The sequence below is a fragment of the Notolepis coatsorum genome (assembly GCF_963971535.1).
Source record: "Notolepis coatsorum genome assembly, chromosome: 3".
Lineage (NCBI taxonomy): Eukaryota > Metazoa > Chordata > Actinopteri > Aulopiformes > Paralepididae > Notolepis > Notolepis coatsorum.
The window spans coordinates 13,972,743-13,987,605 of record NC_140167.1 but is presented as its reverse complement, the minus strand read 5'-3'; the positions used below and the strand labels follow the sequence as shown (position 1 = coordinate 13,987,605).

The following is a 14,863-nucleotide window of genomic DNA, read 5'->3' as shown; positions in this document are numbered from 1 at the left end:
TTCTGAATGGATTTTTATAACATTTGGATAAGGCTTCAGGCTATGGATTTGCTGTGTTTTCCAGTTTATACAAAAAATATATATATTATTTTGGAATATTGCAACTACTACACAAAAACGTGCGTACACAAGTTCAAGTTCAACTCATGTTCAGCCCTATGTTACTCATTAGCACTAAAAGTGATTTTTCTTTATTGTGTACGATGTTATCTTTCAAAAGAGACCAGGCTTATGCATGTGCTATAAGCATAAACTATAAAGATAAACTTTGCAAAAAAAGTATGCAGTCCTCAAGTTCAAGTAAAAAAATTGCCACTTTTCTGGGCGCATGTTATGTGGTTAAATTTGGGATATTGCAACCACTGCAGAAAAATGTGAGTACAAGTTCACGTTCAACTCAAGTTCAGACCTATATGCTACTCTATTTCATTAGCACTAAAAGTGATTTTCCTTTTTTGCATTAGTAACTTCAGAATGTTATCTTTCAAAAGAGACCAGGCTTATGCATGTGCTATAAGCATAACTTATAAAGATAAGCTTTGCAAAAAAAGTATGCAGTCAAGTAAAAAAGATAATTGCCGCTTTTCTGGGTTAAGAGGTTAAAATAATAAAGGCATCTTTGAGTAAACTTTGAGTAGAGATTCAAGAGGTTTGTAGGAGCCAAAGCACTCATGAGTTATACCTTATTTCTATTGGCTTAGTTGCCTACACTGTTAAAGTCTACATTTCAGAATACAATGGGGCTTAGCTGTATATTTAGGTTATTGTATTATATGTTTATATGTTTATTTTTATAACCTTACATTGAAACGGCATTAGGGATATTGATTGGATTTAGATAAAGTCATTGAACCGTCTTATTTGTCATTAATAGAACATTCTAGAACATTTGTGATGTCACAGTATGATGTCATAATCAAACATTCTAGAACATTTGTGATGTCACAGTATGATGTCATAATCAAACATTCTAGAACATTTGTGTATCTATTCAACAATTCTCTCAGAAGAGCTCATTGTGCCAGTACTGAACAGATAGACTAAAAATATATTTTTTTTATTTTTTTTTATTATCATGTAATCTTTCGCGGGCCGGTCAGAATCGGCCCGCGGGCCGTACAATGCCCAGGTCTGGTCTAAACTGTCAAACCGTATAAATCTGTTAAAACGATGACGAAAGGTTTGTCACGGCTCTGGTCGCGCGTACTGCTTACGTCACAGGTAGCAGGTATGCGCCAGTAGCCGAGACGTAAACAAAGCAAGTATGTCTGACTTATATCAACGGAGATCACCTGAAGGCTACATTGGCAGTACTTTTAACCCTTTCACTGCCACACGACAGAAGGTTACCCCTTTACTATCACACAACCGGCTGTCGTGTGGCAGTGAAAGGGTTAAATACACAAGAATCTGTCCCGCGGCGTGAGTGGACCCACTGTCTGTGAGTGACTCTGCTTTGGTGCAATCACATTCCCCATCCACAGTCTGCGAATCAGAGGCAGAGTAGGGCGGGTCTTCACAGCACGTCATGTGACATATGCGCCAATCGTGTGACAGCGGGTCTCCGTCGTTACAGCGTCGTCTGCACGGAGAATTCCACTCCAAAACGCTTGTCTAAACGTAAAATTAAAAGTGAAACCGCAAGATGACTTTTGCGGTTTCTGTTCACAAAACGCTTGTCTAAACGGGGCCTAAACAACATAGATTGAAGCCTGCATTTCTAGACCAGGGTGCCTTGCCTACCGTTTTGCTGTGGAGAGAGCCGGCAAGTTGATATTTACTGCTTTCCAGTGTGGAGGAATTTTGTCATGTGTCGAGTCTGCGGTGATTTAGGAGACTGGGAAAATACAGTTTTCTTAACTTGTAGTAGTGACGTGAATATTTCGTGGCTGTGGACATTATTTTTCTTTATCAATGAACGTACTACTCACGAGTAAGCAACTTTAACCAGTAGAGTGGACCGTCGGCCCTCATAAGGTTTATTCATCACATACAGTACAGTACATACACAAGACATAGTGAAATGAAGGTGGCCATGCCCGCTTTGATTGTGCAAAGTATCATTAAGTATCTCGAGGCTGGGGCCAGCATGTCCTCTTTTTTGGAAATCAAAATATGGTCACCCTAAAGTATAGTAGTATAGTAGTAAGGTACATAATAGTAAAAGTAAGACAGTAAGAAGGTTAGTTTTTCCCTTTTCAGATATTATTTGAAGAAGACGTGTGTTTTTAGTCGAAGGTGGAAAATTGGCCGGGCTTCAGCTGTCCTGGGAGGTAACTTCATAAAACATGTAAACGTGGTCATTAAGGGAGTTGTAACTTCATAGGTTCTTGTAAAAAGCGCTCCGTCTGACTTTTAGCTTAATTGCATTGAGATCGATAGCCGCGGTACCGCATGCATGTAAACACACGGCCAATGGAACGAGGGCATGGAGCCATGGACTCGTTCCCAGTTTTATCTCCGTGCCATAAAGCCTGGTAAAGAACTACTGCCGAAAGTGTCTATGGGGTAGAATTTCCGGTGTATGTACTTCCCCTGGAAGCTGCCTCCGAAAGGACTAAACTTTTCCCGAATCCTGTCGGCAAACAATCTACATTTATTTTGATTTAATTACTGGACTTTCATTATTGTTATTATTATTTCTGTCATTGTCCTGTGATTTATTATAGATTTTACTGTTACTGTATGGTTTGTCTAGTTTTATGTTAAAAAAAGGGAAAATAAAAAACATTTGTTAAAAAAAAAACTAGAACGTCCCGGTCATGTAGTAAATTCTTCAGGCAAAGCCGTTGCAGTGGCTTAAACAAGGAAATATTGTGCACTTCAGATTCAGATTTCTTTATTCACCATTATGTACAGGTACAAAATGGAACGTGATTTGACATTACAGTGCATGATTGATATTTTCACAAATAGGAACAACATAATAATGATAAATAAATAAGTAAGTGCAAAACAGGACAGAACAGTGAGACAACAATAAGACAGTAAAGTGCAGTGGTAGGGGACATGGAAACAGTGCAGCACAGTTCAAGTCCAGAGGTCCAGCCCTAGCAGCTAGGGGGGGGGGGAGCAGGGGGACACCTGACTCGTTTACCAGGCGAGCTGCTGAGGGGGAAGAAGCTGAGTCTATGGCGGGACTTTAATGTCTTGGGCAGCCGTAGCCGCCTGCCGTGGGGGAGCATGGTGAAGAGGTTGTGAGTGACCCGGGTGGGCGGTGTCTGCCATGATCTTCCTCGCCCTCCTCAAGGCCCTGGAGGGGAATGTAGGGACTCGAGGGAGGGAAGGGGGCAGCCGATCACCCTCTCTCTCCGCTGATCGTATCACCTGCTGCAGCTTGGCCTTGTCCCTGACCGTGGCTGCAGGGAACCAGGTGATGATGGAGAGGGTGAGGATGGACTGGATGATGGCAGTGTTGAACTGGACCACACGTTTCTATAATTGTTTTATGTCGAAACCGGAACGCCTGTACTTCCTGTACTGCCGTTTAGACACTTTAGGAGGCATACGCTGTCCGCGTGAACACTTAAGGTAACCTACTTGCGTTCAGCGTTTCTCTGATTGGCCACGACGCCCACGTGACCGCGCGCTAGCCCGCCCCCTTATCGCCGCCTGCCGCTCCTGTGTGTTGCAGCGCGGCGCGAGCGGCAGAGGTCCCTTGCGGAAATGAAATGCGGAAATGTAATGTTATGTCCGAATCGAATTGCGCGAATACACAACATATTTATCAAAACAACTACCAGATTCACGCGTCACTGTACATCAGTGGAGGCTGCTGACTGATTAACTAGAAACTGCACATTGAGGGGGTTTGAATCACTGTACATCAGTGGAGGCTGCTGACCAAATTTTTAGGTGAAGCACAAATTATTATATTATATTATATATTAAATTATATTTTTTAAACATCCCCAACGCTGCAACACCCCCATTCCTCCCAGGTGTCAGGCTCCTCATTCGCTTCCATTCATTTTGGGGACCATGTTTAAATATCATACTTCTGAAGTATAAACAAACTATACTGCTGTGACGATTTTGAATATCTTAACATGTATTTACCACCTTCCTCTGCACAAGGCCACAGATGGGTTTTATGTAACACAAGGACAATGAATGAATGAATGAAAACTTTATTTAACAGATTGCAACATATATCCACTCTTGATCAATGAAAAACTCCTTTTTCTTCTATTTACAAATAATTGTTGATTATTACTGTATTGTTTGTCTTGTTTCATGTAAAAAAAAAAGAGAAAATAAAAAACATTTGTTCCAACAGCGGTAGGCAACGCGGCGCAACACACAGAGTGGCAGGGCGCGGATAAGGGCGTGTGCTAGCGCGGCCACGTGGGCGTGTGGCCAATCAGAGAAACGCTGAACGAAAAGCTGAACGCAAGTGCGTTACCTTAAGTGTTCACGCATCCTGTCCAGCCTAACGGAGCCCCCTCTCTCCTCCAGGGAGAGCGCCTCAGCCACGCCGTCGGCTGTGCGTTCGCCGCCTGTCTGGAGCGCAAGCAGAAGCGCGAGAAGGAGTGCGGCGTGACGGCCACCTTCGACGCCAACAGGACCACCTTCACCCGCGAGGGCTCCTTTCGGGTCACCACGGCAACGGAGGCGGCGGAACGCGAGGAAGTCATGAGGCAACTGCAGGACGGCAAGAAAGGTGTGTGTGTGTGTGTGTGTGTGTGTGTGTGTGTGTGTGTGTGTGTGTGTGTGTGTGTGTGTGTGTGTGTGTGTGTGTGTGTGTGTGTGTGTGTGTGTGTGTGTGTGTGTGTGTGTGTGTGTGTGTGTGTGTGTGTGTGTGTGTGTGTGTGTGTGTGTGTGTGTGTGTGTGTGTGTGTGTGTGTGTGTGTGTGTGTGTGTGTGTGTGTGTGTGTGTGTGTGTGTGTGTGTGTGTGTGTCGTCGTGCCCCCGTCCGTCCCCCGGCTCGGGTTATTCTTTTAATTGGACAATGTTGTTTTATCCACGGACAGTCTGCATCTGTGAGCCTTTACACAGATTACTTTGACACGCGTCAAACTTGTTAATTCAACCAATACAATTAGCACTATGGGTTGGAAGTTGGACAATTATGGTCTATTGTTGGCTGTAACTGTCGTTTCAAAGATGGATTTATTTTATGTTTATTTATTTTGTAATCACCAGGTCTTTATATTTTCTCCTACAGTTCCCTCTAGTTGAGATAAGATATTTCTTTATTGATTCAGTGTCTATTGTAGACTGGTGTTTACATGTTAGACTATTGTAGACTGATGTTTACATGTTAGACTATTATAGACTGGTGTTTACATGTTAGACTATTGTAGACTGATGTTTACATGTTAGACTATTGTAGACTGGTGTTTACATGTTAGACTATTGTAGACTGATGTTTACATGTTAGACTATTGTAGACTGATGTTTACATGTTAGACTATTATAGACTGATGTTTACATGTTAGACTATTATAGACTGATGTTTACATGTTAGACTATTGTAGACTGGTGTTTACATGTTAGACTATTGTAGACTGATGTTTACATGTTAGACTATTGTAGACTGGTGTTTACATGTTAGACTATTGTAGACTGGTGTTTACATGTTAGACTATTGTAGACTGGTGTTTACATGTTAGACTATTATAGACTGGTGTTTACATGTTAGACTATTGTAGACTGGTGTTTACATGTTAGACTATTGTAGACTGATGTTTACATGTTAGACTATTGTAGACTGATGTTTACATGTTAGACTATTATAGACTGATGTTTACATGTTAGACTATTGTAGACTGGTGTTTACATGTTAGACTATTGTAGACTGGTGTTTACATGTTAGACTATTGTAGACTGATGTTTACATGTTAGACTATTGTAGACTGGTGTTTACATGTTAGACTATTGTAGACGTGTTTACATGTTAGACTATTGTAGACTGGTGTTTACATGTTAGACTATTGTAGACTGGTGTTTACATGTTAGACTATTGTAGACTGGTGTTTACATGTTAGACTATTGTAGACTGGTGTTTACATGTTAGACTATTATAGACGTGTTTACATGTTAGACTATTGTAGACTGGTGTTTACATGTTAGACTATTATAGACTGGTGTTTACATGTTAGACTATTGTAGACTGGTGTTTACATGTTAGACTATTGTAGACTGGTGTTTACATGTTAGACTATTATATACTGGTGTTTACATGTTAGACTATTGTAGACTGATGTTTACATGTTAGACTATTGTAGACTGATGTTTACATGTTAGACTATTATATACTGGTGTTTACATGTTAGACTATTGTAGACTGATGTTTACATGTTAGACTATTGTAGACTGATGCCCCCCCCCCCTTGTTTCCAACAGGGGAGGCAGATGGCAAGGTTACTATTCCCATGAACTCGGCCGGATGCATGACCAACCCCTTAGCGCCCCAGTCAGGAGGGGGCCACTCGCCCTCGTCCTCCCCGCCCCTCTCCGTGCCCATGCTGGGGCCCCAGGTCATCCCCCGCAGACACGCGCCCGTCGAGGCCCTGGCCAGGCAGGGCTCGTTCAGAGGCTTCCCGGCGCTCAGCCAGAAGACCTCGCCCTTCAAGCGGCAGCTGTCCCTGCGGTGCGAGCTCCCCTCCACCATGCAGCGCAAGTCTGACTTCCCCATGAAAAACACAGGTGAGACGCACGTCTGACAAACACGGGTGAGACGCACGTCTGACAAACACGGGTGAGACACAAGTCTGACAAACACGGGTGAGACGTAAGTCTGACAAACACGGGTGAGACACAAGTCTGACAAACACGGGTGAGACACACGTCTGACAAACACAGGTGAGACACACGTCTGACAAACACGGGTGAGACACAAGTCTGACAAACACGGGTGAGACGCACGTCTGACAAACACGGGTGAGACACACGTCTGACAAACACGGGTGAGACACACGTCTGACAAACACGGGTGAGACACAAGTCTGACAAACACGGGTGAGACACAAGTCTGACAAACACGGGTGAGACACAAGTCTGACAAACACGGGTGAGACACAAGTCTGACAAACACGGGTGAGACACAAGTCTGACAAACACAGGTGAGACACACGTCTGACGAACACGGGTGAGACACAAGTCTGACAAACACGGGTGAGACACAAGTCTGACAAACACGGGTGAGACACAAGTCTGACAAACACGGGTGAGACACAAGTCTGACAAACACGGGTGAGACACAAGTCTGACAAACACGGGTGAGACACAAGTCTGACAAACACGGGTGAGACGCACGTCTGACAAACACGGGTGAGACACAAGTCTGACAAACACGGGTGAGACGCACGTCTGACAAACACGGGTGAGACACAAGTCTGACAAACACGGGTGAGACACACGTCTGACAAACACGGGTGAGACGCACGTCTGACAAACACGGGTGAGACGCACGTCTGACAAACACGGGTGAGACACAAGTCTGACAAACACGGGTGAGACACACGTCTGACAAACACGGGTGAGACACACGTCTGACAAACACGGGTGAGACGCACGTCTGACAAACACGGGTGAGACACACGTCTGACAAACACGGGTGAGACACAAGTCTGACAAACACGGGTGAGACACAAGTCTGACAAACACGGGTGAGACACACGTCTGACAAACACGGGTGAGACACACGTCTGACAAACACGGGTGAGACACACGTCTGACAAACACGGGTGAGACGCAAGTCTGACAAACACGGGTGAGACACACGTCTGACAAACACGGGTGAGACACACGCCTGACAAACACGGGTGAGACGCACGTCTGACAAACACGGGTGAGACGCACGTCTGACAAACACGGGTGAGACGCAAGTCTGACAAACACGGGTGAGACACAAGTCTGACAAACACGGGTGAGACACACGTCTGACCTCAGTAACGCTACGCTAGCTAACCTACACATCACAGCCTTTCAAATGAACGGGTTGTGAGATAAACAGGGGAACCCAATGTATTATTTTCAGGGCCCAAGAAAGTTCAATCAATATTTTTTAACTCATCTCCCGAAAGCCAGAAACCAGAGAAGTAAAAATCGACGAGGGCATTAAAAGGCTACGGTGAAGGGGTACGCTCACGTACCATGAATGAGAGACTGATTTTGTGGAGCCACTTTTTTTGAGTTTTTATACCCAAATGAGCTTTATTGTATGTATAGTAGTGTTCTCGGTTCTGGAACAGGAAATGTACCTATATACTCAGAACATTCCCCTGGGTTCCTCTCAGTGTCATCTAAAAAAACCATCTTTCCCACGGATGGAAAGCAGCTATGGAGCAGCTCCACACTTTATACTTGATGACGTCACAAATGGACTGCATTTTTTTCATCACAGGTTCGAGTTTTAGCTCTCTCGTATTTGCATTAGGGAGAGAGTTGTTTGTTTTCACAAATACTTTTGGACCATCTTAGACCAGTGGAATAACATGTATGAATCCTTAAATTGGGCGTAGTTTCCCTTTAAGCTCCCTCGGGTGACCGTATATCATAGATCAGCGGTTCTCAAACAAACAGAAAAGTGCGCATTGGCAAAAAAAGAATATATAAAATTAAATCGCTTTTTTTTTAACTCTGAGAAGAAGCGCAAATTTTCCTTGCAGACAAAAACAACCCATTGGCAGATACATTTGCTGATAATGAGCTCCGTTAGTGGCACTCCAGGATAATCAGTAGAGATTTTGTTCATTACGTGTGACGCAGCAGGCCACTGTCTGAGCAGGAAGTGCTCAATGATCGTTCGTGTGAGGAGCTACTGAAAGTCAAGTTCACTGGACAGGCCCTCCCAAAGTTCTGGATATCAGTCCGGAACGACTACCCAGTGTTGTGTAATGCTGCGCTGATAAAGCGTGTCCCCTTCGCATCAACATACCTCTGTGAGGCCGGGTTTTCAGAGTAGAAGCGGATCTCCGCCAAAGCGCACATGAACGCATTTTCTTTTCATGTTCTGGCAACATATCTTGGCTAAATATGCCTTGTTTTATAAATGTATACATTTCAATTCAAATACATTTTGGTATACGAGTGAATCAATGAATATACATTATACATATGTTAAGTCATAAATGTATAGATGTAGCAGTACTGTCTATCTGTATGTCGTGTGTGTCATAGGATGAATTGAAAATGGGGGACCCTGATGTAAACAAGACGAAAGTCTTTCTCTGGTCTGCATCCCCTTAACAATTGTATGTATTGAGCTGTACTGTACTGTACCCATTCTGCAATCTGTTAATAAACTTTTCAATCAATCAGCAAAATCCTGTATTAGCTACTACACAGACCAACAGATCAGTGCAATTTTTAACAAAGTGCAGCAATTTTAGGAATAATATATATATAGCGCAAAGGACCTTTTGTAAACTCAAGCATTTTCGAGGTAAAAGTAAAACGCAGTACTTTCAAGTACATTCCAGAACAGTTGACCATTGGGGGGAAAACAACTCTTGATTGATCTCAATTTCTCTTATTTAAATTTTTTTTTATGAACAAACCAGACTAAGAAAAAAAGTAATTTGCGATTTATTATACTTTATACTTATAGCACATGCATGAGTCTGGTCTCCTTTGAAAGGTAACATTCAATAAAGAAAAATCATCATGCGATTAAATGCATAAATTCTTTTTACTTCTAATTCTTTTTGTAGTTAATTAATCTAAATTAATGCGATAAAGTCCCAGCCCTAATTTGTACGTTTTGTCATTTAGCTGACTCTTTTATCCAAAGCAACTTACAAGTTCTGTACGACAAGTCAGCAGGAAGGGTACGACTCTTCTGAGTTTGAGTAACAATGTTCATCAAACAGTGCTGAAACTTGGGTGCTGCAGTGATGAGTGCATAGTAGTAAAGACATATTAGTATAGTAGGAAGAGTGCATGATAGTATAAGACAGTAAGAATGTTCTTTTTTTTCATTTCATTTAAGATATTGATTGAAGAAGTGTGTTTTTATTATATATATATGTATATTTGTATTGATTAAAGAAGCGTGTTTTTGGTCGACGACCAAAAATAGGGGCCTAACTGATCTCTAACTACCCTGCCTCCACCACGCACACCTCTCAGCCATCCCATGAACCCTTTGGTGCACAAACACCTCCATTCCTGTAGAGATCAGCGGTCCTGCGCTTAGCTTTCTGTTCAGTCGTGGCTTCATGGAGGTTTCTCTCTGCTGTTCCCGCTCCAGTCCCGGAGGTGGAAGGAGAGACGGACAGCATCAGCTCCCTGTGCACCCAGATCACCACGGCCTTCAGCGGCCCCCCGGAGGACCCCTTCTCCTCGGTCCCCATGCCCAGACCCACCTCCTCGCCGCAGTCTCCCGTTGCACCGCCAGGTATGGTAGCCGCCGCGCTCGCTCTCCGACCTTCAGTGTTTTTCGCAGCCGTTTATTTGACAGCTGTGGTGGCGAATTGGAAAATTGTCCCAATTTTCAACATAATTTGGCTCATTGTTTAGTGGATATAACGTACTGTCAGACCTTTTCAGAAGAATTGCGTTGCTAGGGGAGCAGCTCAGGGCCCGGTGTGTTTACCCGTCAGCTATTGTGTTGGCAGACACTGCAACAGGGGGAACACTCTAATTTAGAATGTTCATGTTGTCAAGTTAGAGAAGGTTTATATAGGACAGCTGTGATGGAATCGGCAGAGTAAACCACACGGGCCAAGAATGGGTCCATATATTGTGATGCAAGTACCTAAATAAGACCAATTTTCAAACTGTAAGAGACCGTGGGACTGTGCTCATCCCAGCTCCCAGAACCAAAGTTATCCCCGCGTATCTACTAGAAGAGAAAGGTCTTAAGGGAGACACACTGACCGTCATAACCAGACTTCTGAAGATGACTTCTTCTGCTTTTAATACTCTCTCACAATCTTAACCCATAACACTGATTTTCACAGTTAGTTCATGGCATGTGAATTGAGTTCTTCTGCACGTCGTGTATAACCTGCCTGTCTGATGTCGGCACAGTACAGTCCTCTGCTCGACCAGCTTGCATGAACTAGAGCTCCTGTCTCGTTGTCTGCCGTAGTGAACGGCTCAGCGCCCGTCTTCCCTCTGGCTGCTGCTGTTGCCCCTCCTCCTGCCGCTTCCACCGCTACCCTCCCAGTCCTGCCCCCTCCTCCGCTGCCCGCTCGAGACACTAACCCCTGGGCTAAGACCCCAGCGGGGGGCCCCGCCTCCGGCCAGCCAGGTAAGACCTTCTGACTGACGAGTCACGGTGTGCTGTTGAAAGAACTCTTAATTAACCGCACACTAGATTGATTGCTTGATTTGTTATTCGTGTGATTTGGGAGCGTGTTTGGTTTGATTTGGAGTTACAGGACTAATCACCGGTTACTAATATTAATCTCTCTCTTAGCCCTTTCACTACCACTCTACCAAAGGGTTAACCCTTTCACTGTGACGATACAGAATGTTAACCCTTTCACTACCACACGGCAACGGGTTAACCCTTTCACAGCCACACTACAGGTTAACCCTTTCACTCTGTAGTGTGGGTGGTGAAAGGGTTAACCTTCCGTAGTGTGGTAGTGAAAGGGTTAAGCGATGCAGCGTTTCATGTTCTATTCCGTCACGTTCTCTTTGTGTTCTCTGGTGTTCCTTCACTCATTCTACCCGCTTCCTTCTCGTCGCAGGTGATTGGTCGACGTCCGCCCCAGTGATTGTGATCCCGCCCCCCACCTGCTCTCCGGTCCTGCCCTCCTCCCACAGACGCACTCCCTCGGAGGCGGACCGGTGGCTGGAGGAGGTGACCAAGTCTGTCCGAGCGCCGTCGCGGCACCCGAGCCCCGTCCTGGCGGTGCCCTCGGCCGCGGGCCAGGCGTTCCCCACCCTGGCGGTGCCCTCGCCCGCCGGCCAGGCGTTCCCCACCCTGGCGGTGCCCTCGCCCGCCGGCCAGACGTTCCCCGCCTCCCCCATGCCTGTGGCGTCCCTACCGCCGGTGGCCTTCATGTCTCCCATGCCCACCGCGGTGCCCATCCTGCCCCCTCGCCAGCCCGCCTTCCACCACCACCACGCCCCGGCCTCTTACCCCATGTCCAACGGGCTGCCGTTCGCCCAGCCCAGCGTGCCCGTGGTGGGCATCACGCCCTCGCAGATGGTGGCTAACGTGTTCGGCTCGGCCGCGCAGCCCCAGTACCCCGTCCCGGCCTCCGCGTTTCCCCCCCAGTACCCCGTCTCGGCCTCCGCGATACCCCCCCAGTACGACGCGCACGCCCTCTGCGTCGGTCCGTTCGGCAAACCCCCGCAGCCCGTCGTCGTCAACCCCGCTGCCTTCCAGCAGCCTCCCAACGGCAGCGTGGCCTTCAACGGGGGCGCCGAGAACTGGGCGCCGCCCTCCCTGCCCCCTCCGTCCTCCCCCGTCCCCCAGCTGCCGCCCCAGCAGCATCAGGCGGACGCCTTCGAGGCCCAGTGGGCGGCTCTGGAGAGCCGCTCCCGCCAGCGCACCACGCCGTCGCCCACGAACCCCTTCTCCAGCGAGCTGCACAAGACCTTTGAGATCCAGCTCTAAAAGACCGCATGGTGGGGTTTCTGGGAGAATAAGGAAGATAAAAAAGACTGGCTAATGTGTGGAGGCTGTTTTGGTTTGACTGTGAGCAGGCTGGGAATTAGACTGGAGAGGAAGGAGTGTGGAGGGAGGCTGGGGGGGGGGGGGGGGGGGGGGGGGGGGGGCAAACCTCTACCTCTCTACCTCTCTCCCTCTCTCTGCTTCAGTGGACAAGCGGAGCAGAGGGGACAGGAAACGGGGGATGACGGAGGGGGTGATGGAAGGGATGATGACGGAGGTGATGACGGAGGGGTGAGTCGGCAGGTGAGCTGAGCTCTGGACAGCGGTGGAAGCGGCTTGCAGTTGTTAACGAGGGTGCAGTTCACCAGGCATTTTAATTAGCATCGTCTGTATTGTTTTGTTCTCGCTTCGGATTGGCGTGGTCGTCATTAACCCTGTGGTGTAGTCGTGGGTGCTGACCCCCCTCCCCCAGCCGTTACCATCTCCGGAGAGAGACACACACAAGCAACTCCTGCACCCCGTCCCCCCTTCCCTCTCCCCCCCCTGGTCCACCCCCACAGCACCGCCCCCTGGTGGCAGGAGACGAGACTCTTCCCCTCTCACCCGACAGAAGGACTGCAGCACTGAAGAGAACTGAGCTTCCGGACGACGAGGGGTTCTCGTTAAAAACTTCAAAATCAGAAGATTAAAAAGTGAGAGAATGCCAAAATCTTTATTTTTATGCATTAAGTATATTTTAAATAGCTTTGGAATCTTAACAGAAGAATTGTAAAGTAATCTTGCCAAAGGCACAGGCTAGCTACACGAGATGAGTGGATGACGTGCGTGTAAACAAGAAATGACCATATATTATACATAAATATATATATCTATAAAGAATCTATACTGTACACACAGCTCATGGCAGTGCTAATTTTAAAATGTGATGTAAAGAGAGATTGTGTGTGAAGGGACAGCTGCTTTACTTTTTTTTTGTTTTCGTTTAAAAAGAAAAGAAAAAAGAAAGAAAAAAAAGAGATCTCTTTATTGCCGTTCATTGCATCCTGTGATTGGATGTGCAGCATCTCACTGTAAATAGATTATCATTGCAGCAACAATCAATGTGGACTCGGCAATGGTGATGATGCCCGACTGGTTGCCTCTTTTTACTATCAGTTTTTAATCGTTTCGTACTTAGGGCTGTCCCTTTATGACTTACGCGGTCATTTAATAGGGTCTTTTAAGTCAACTCGCAAGTCAATGTGTTTTATTTTATTTTTTATTTTATTTCTTATGATTTTCATGTCGTATCTAATCTATTATTCCCGGGGAAATTATACTTACTCAATATTCACAGATGACATGCGTTTGGTCTTTTGACTAATGCCAGATGCAAATAATTTTAATTATTTTTTGCAGGACAACAAAATGGGATAAGCAATTCAAATGAACTATTCAGTTAGTGTGACTACTATACGCAGACGATGTACTACTATAGTCTACGGACAGCCCTATTAGTACGCATTAGTTCTTAATATTTTACTTCCTCTGTCTTCATCTTCATTGTCATTCTTTTTTTGTACTTTAACAATATTGGTTAATACCCCCCTAAGTAGATGAATTCTTAATTTTATTTTTGCACAAGCACTACAGCAGTTGATTATTATCGACCTCACGGGTAACTATGATCGGCGGTTTGCGTGGCTGGTGAGGTGGTTTTGTTTGAAAGCCAGTCGTGGCGCTGCAGTACACGAAGCTGTGGCCAAAAGACAGGGTGCCCCGACCTTTGACCCCTGCAGACCTGTGGTTCTATTTGCGGTGGGGGTGAAAGGAACGGGGAGATTGATTCCGTTTCGTCTCTCGTTCTCTTGATTTCTGTCTTGTCATGCTTTTTTTTTTTTTTTATAACCAATCAAACCTGTGAATACGATCGATTCTCTGATCTGTTTTTCTTTCCATTTTGTAATTATTTCATTACTTTATTCCACTTCTTTCCAGAAATATTGAAGCTAAAAGATTGAATAAATTGATGGTGGTAGAGGAAAAACTGTTGTCTTTTGTTTTATTTACAGTCAAGTTTGGTGTGTGTATAATACAGTACTGTACAACAGTGGAGTAGTTGAAGGTATATGCAGGTATATGTGTGTAATGGATGGTATCGTGAAGTGCAGTCACGAAGGGCTGGGGTGAGTAGCGGTGCTATGGGTTAAACTCACTCAACATCCTCAAAAGACGCATAGACACGGTACAAAGCAGTGAATTCACCTCTTGGTATAGCGGTCTGTGTTGCCCGCGGTGTGGGAGACGGGGGTTCAACTCCCACTCGGGGCATCGAAGTTTGAGGTGACGTTGTTGTCACAACCG

At 45.6% G+C, this 14,863-nt stretch overlaps 1 protein-coding gene across 1 annotated transcript in view; it reads left to right on the top strand.

The window, feature by feature from the left end:
- Positions 1 to 14,503, top strand: part of numb (NUMB endocytic adaptor protein) — a 37,638-nt gene extending 23,135 nt beyond the window's left edge. The window contains exons 5-9 of the mRNA XM_084310252.1: positions 4,459 to 4,663; positions 6,349 to 6,651; positions 10,199 to 10,345; positions 11,042 to 11,203; positions 11,649 to 14,503. Coding sequence (XP_084166378.1) covers positions 4,459 to 4,663; positions 6,349 to 6,651; positions 10,199 to 10,345; positions 11,042 to 11,203; positions 11,649 to 12,523 — 1,692 coding nt within the window. The 3' untranslated portion in view covers positions 12,524 to 14,503. The remainder of the gene's footprint in view (positions 1 to 4,458; positions 4,664 to 6,348; positions 6,652 to 10,198; positions 10,346 to 11,041; positions 11,204 to 11,648) is intronic.
- The last annotated feature ends 360 nt before the right edge of the window (positions 14,504 to 14,863 follow it).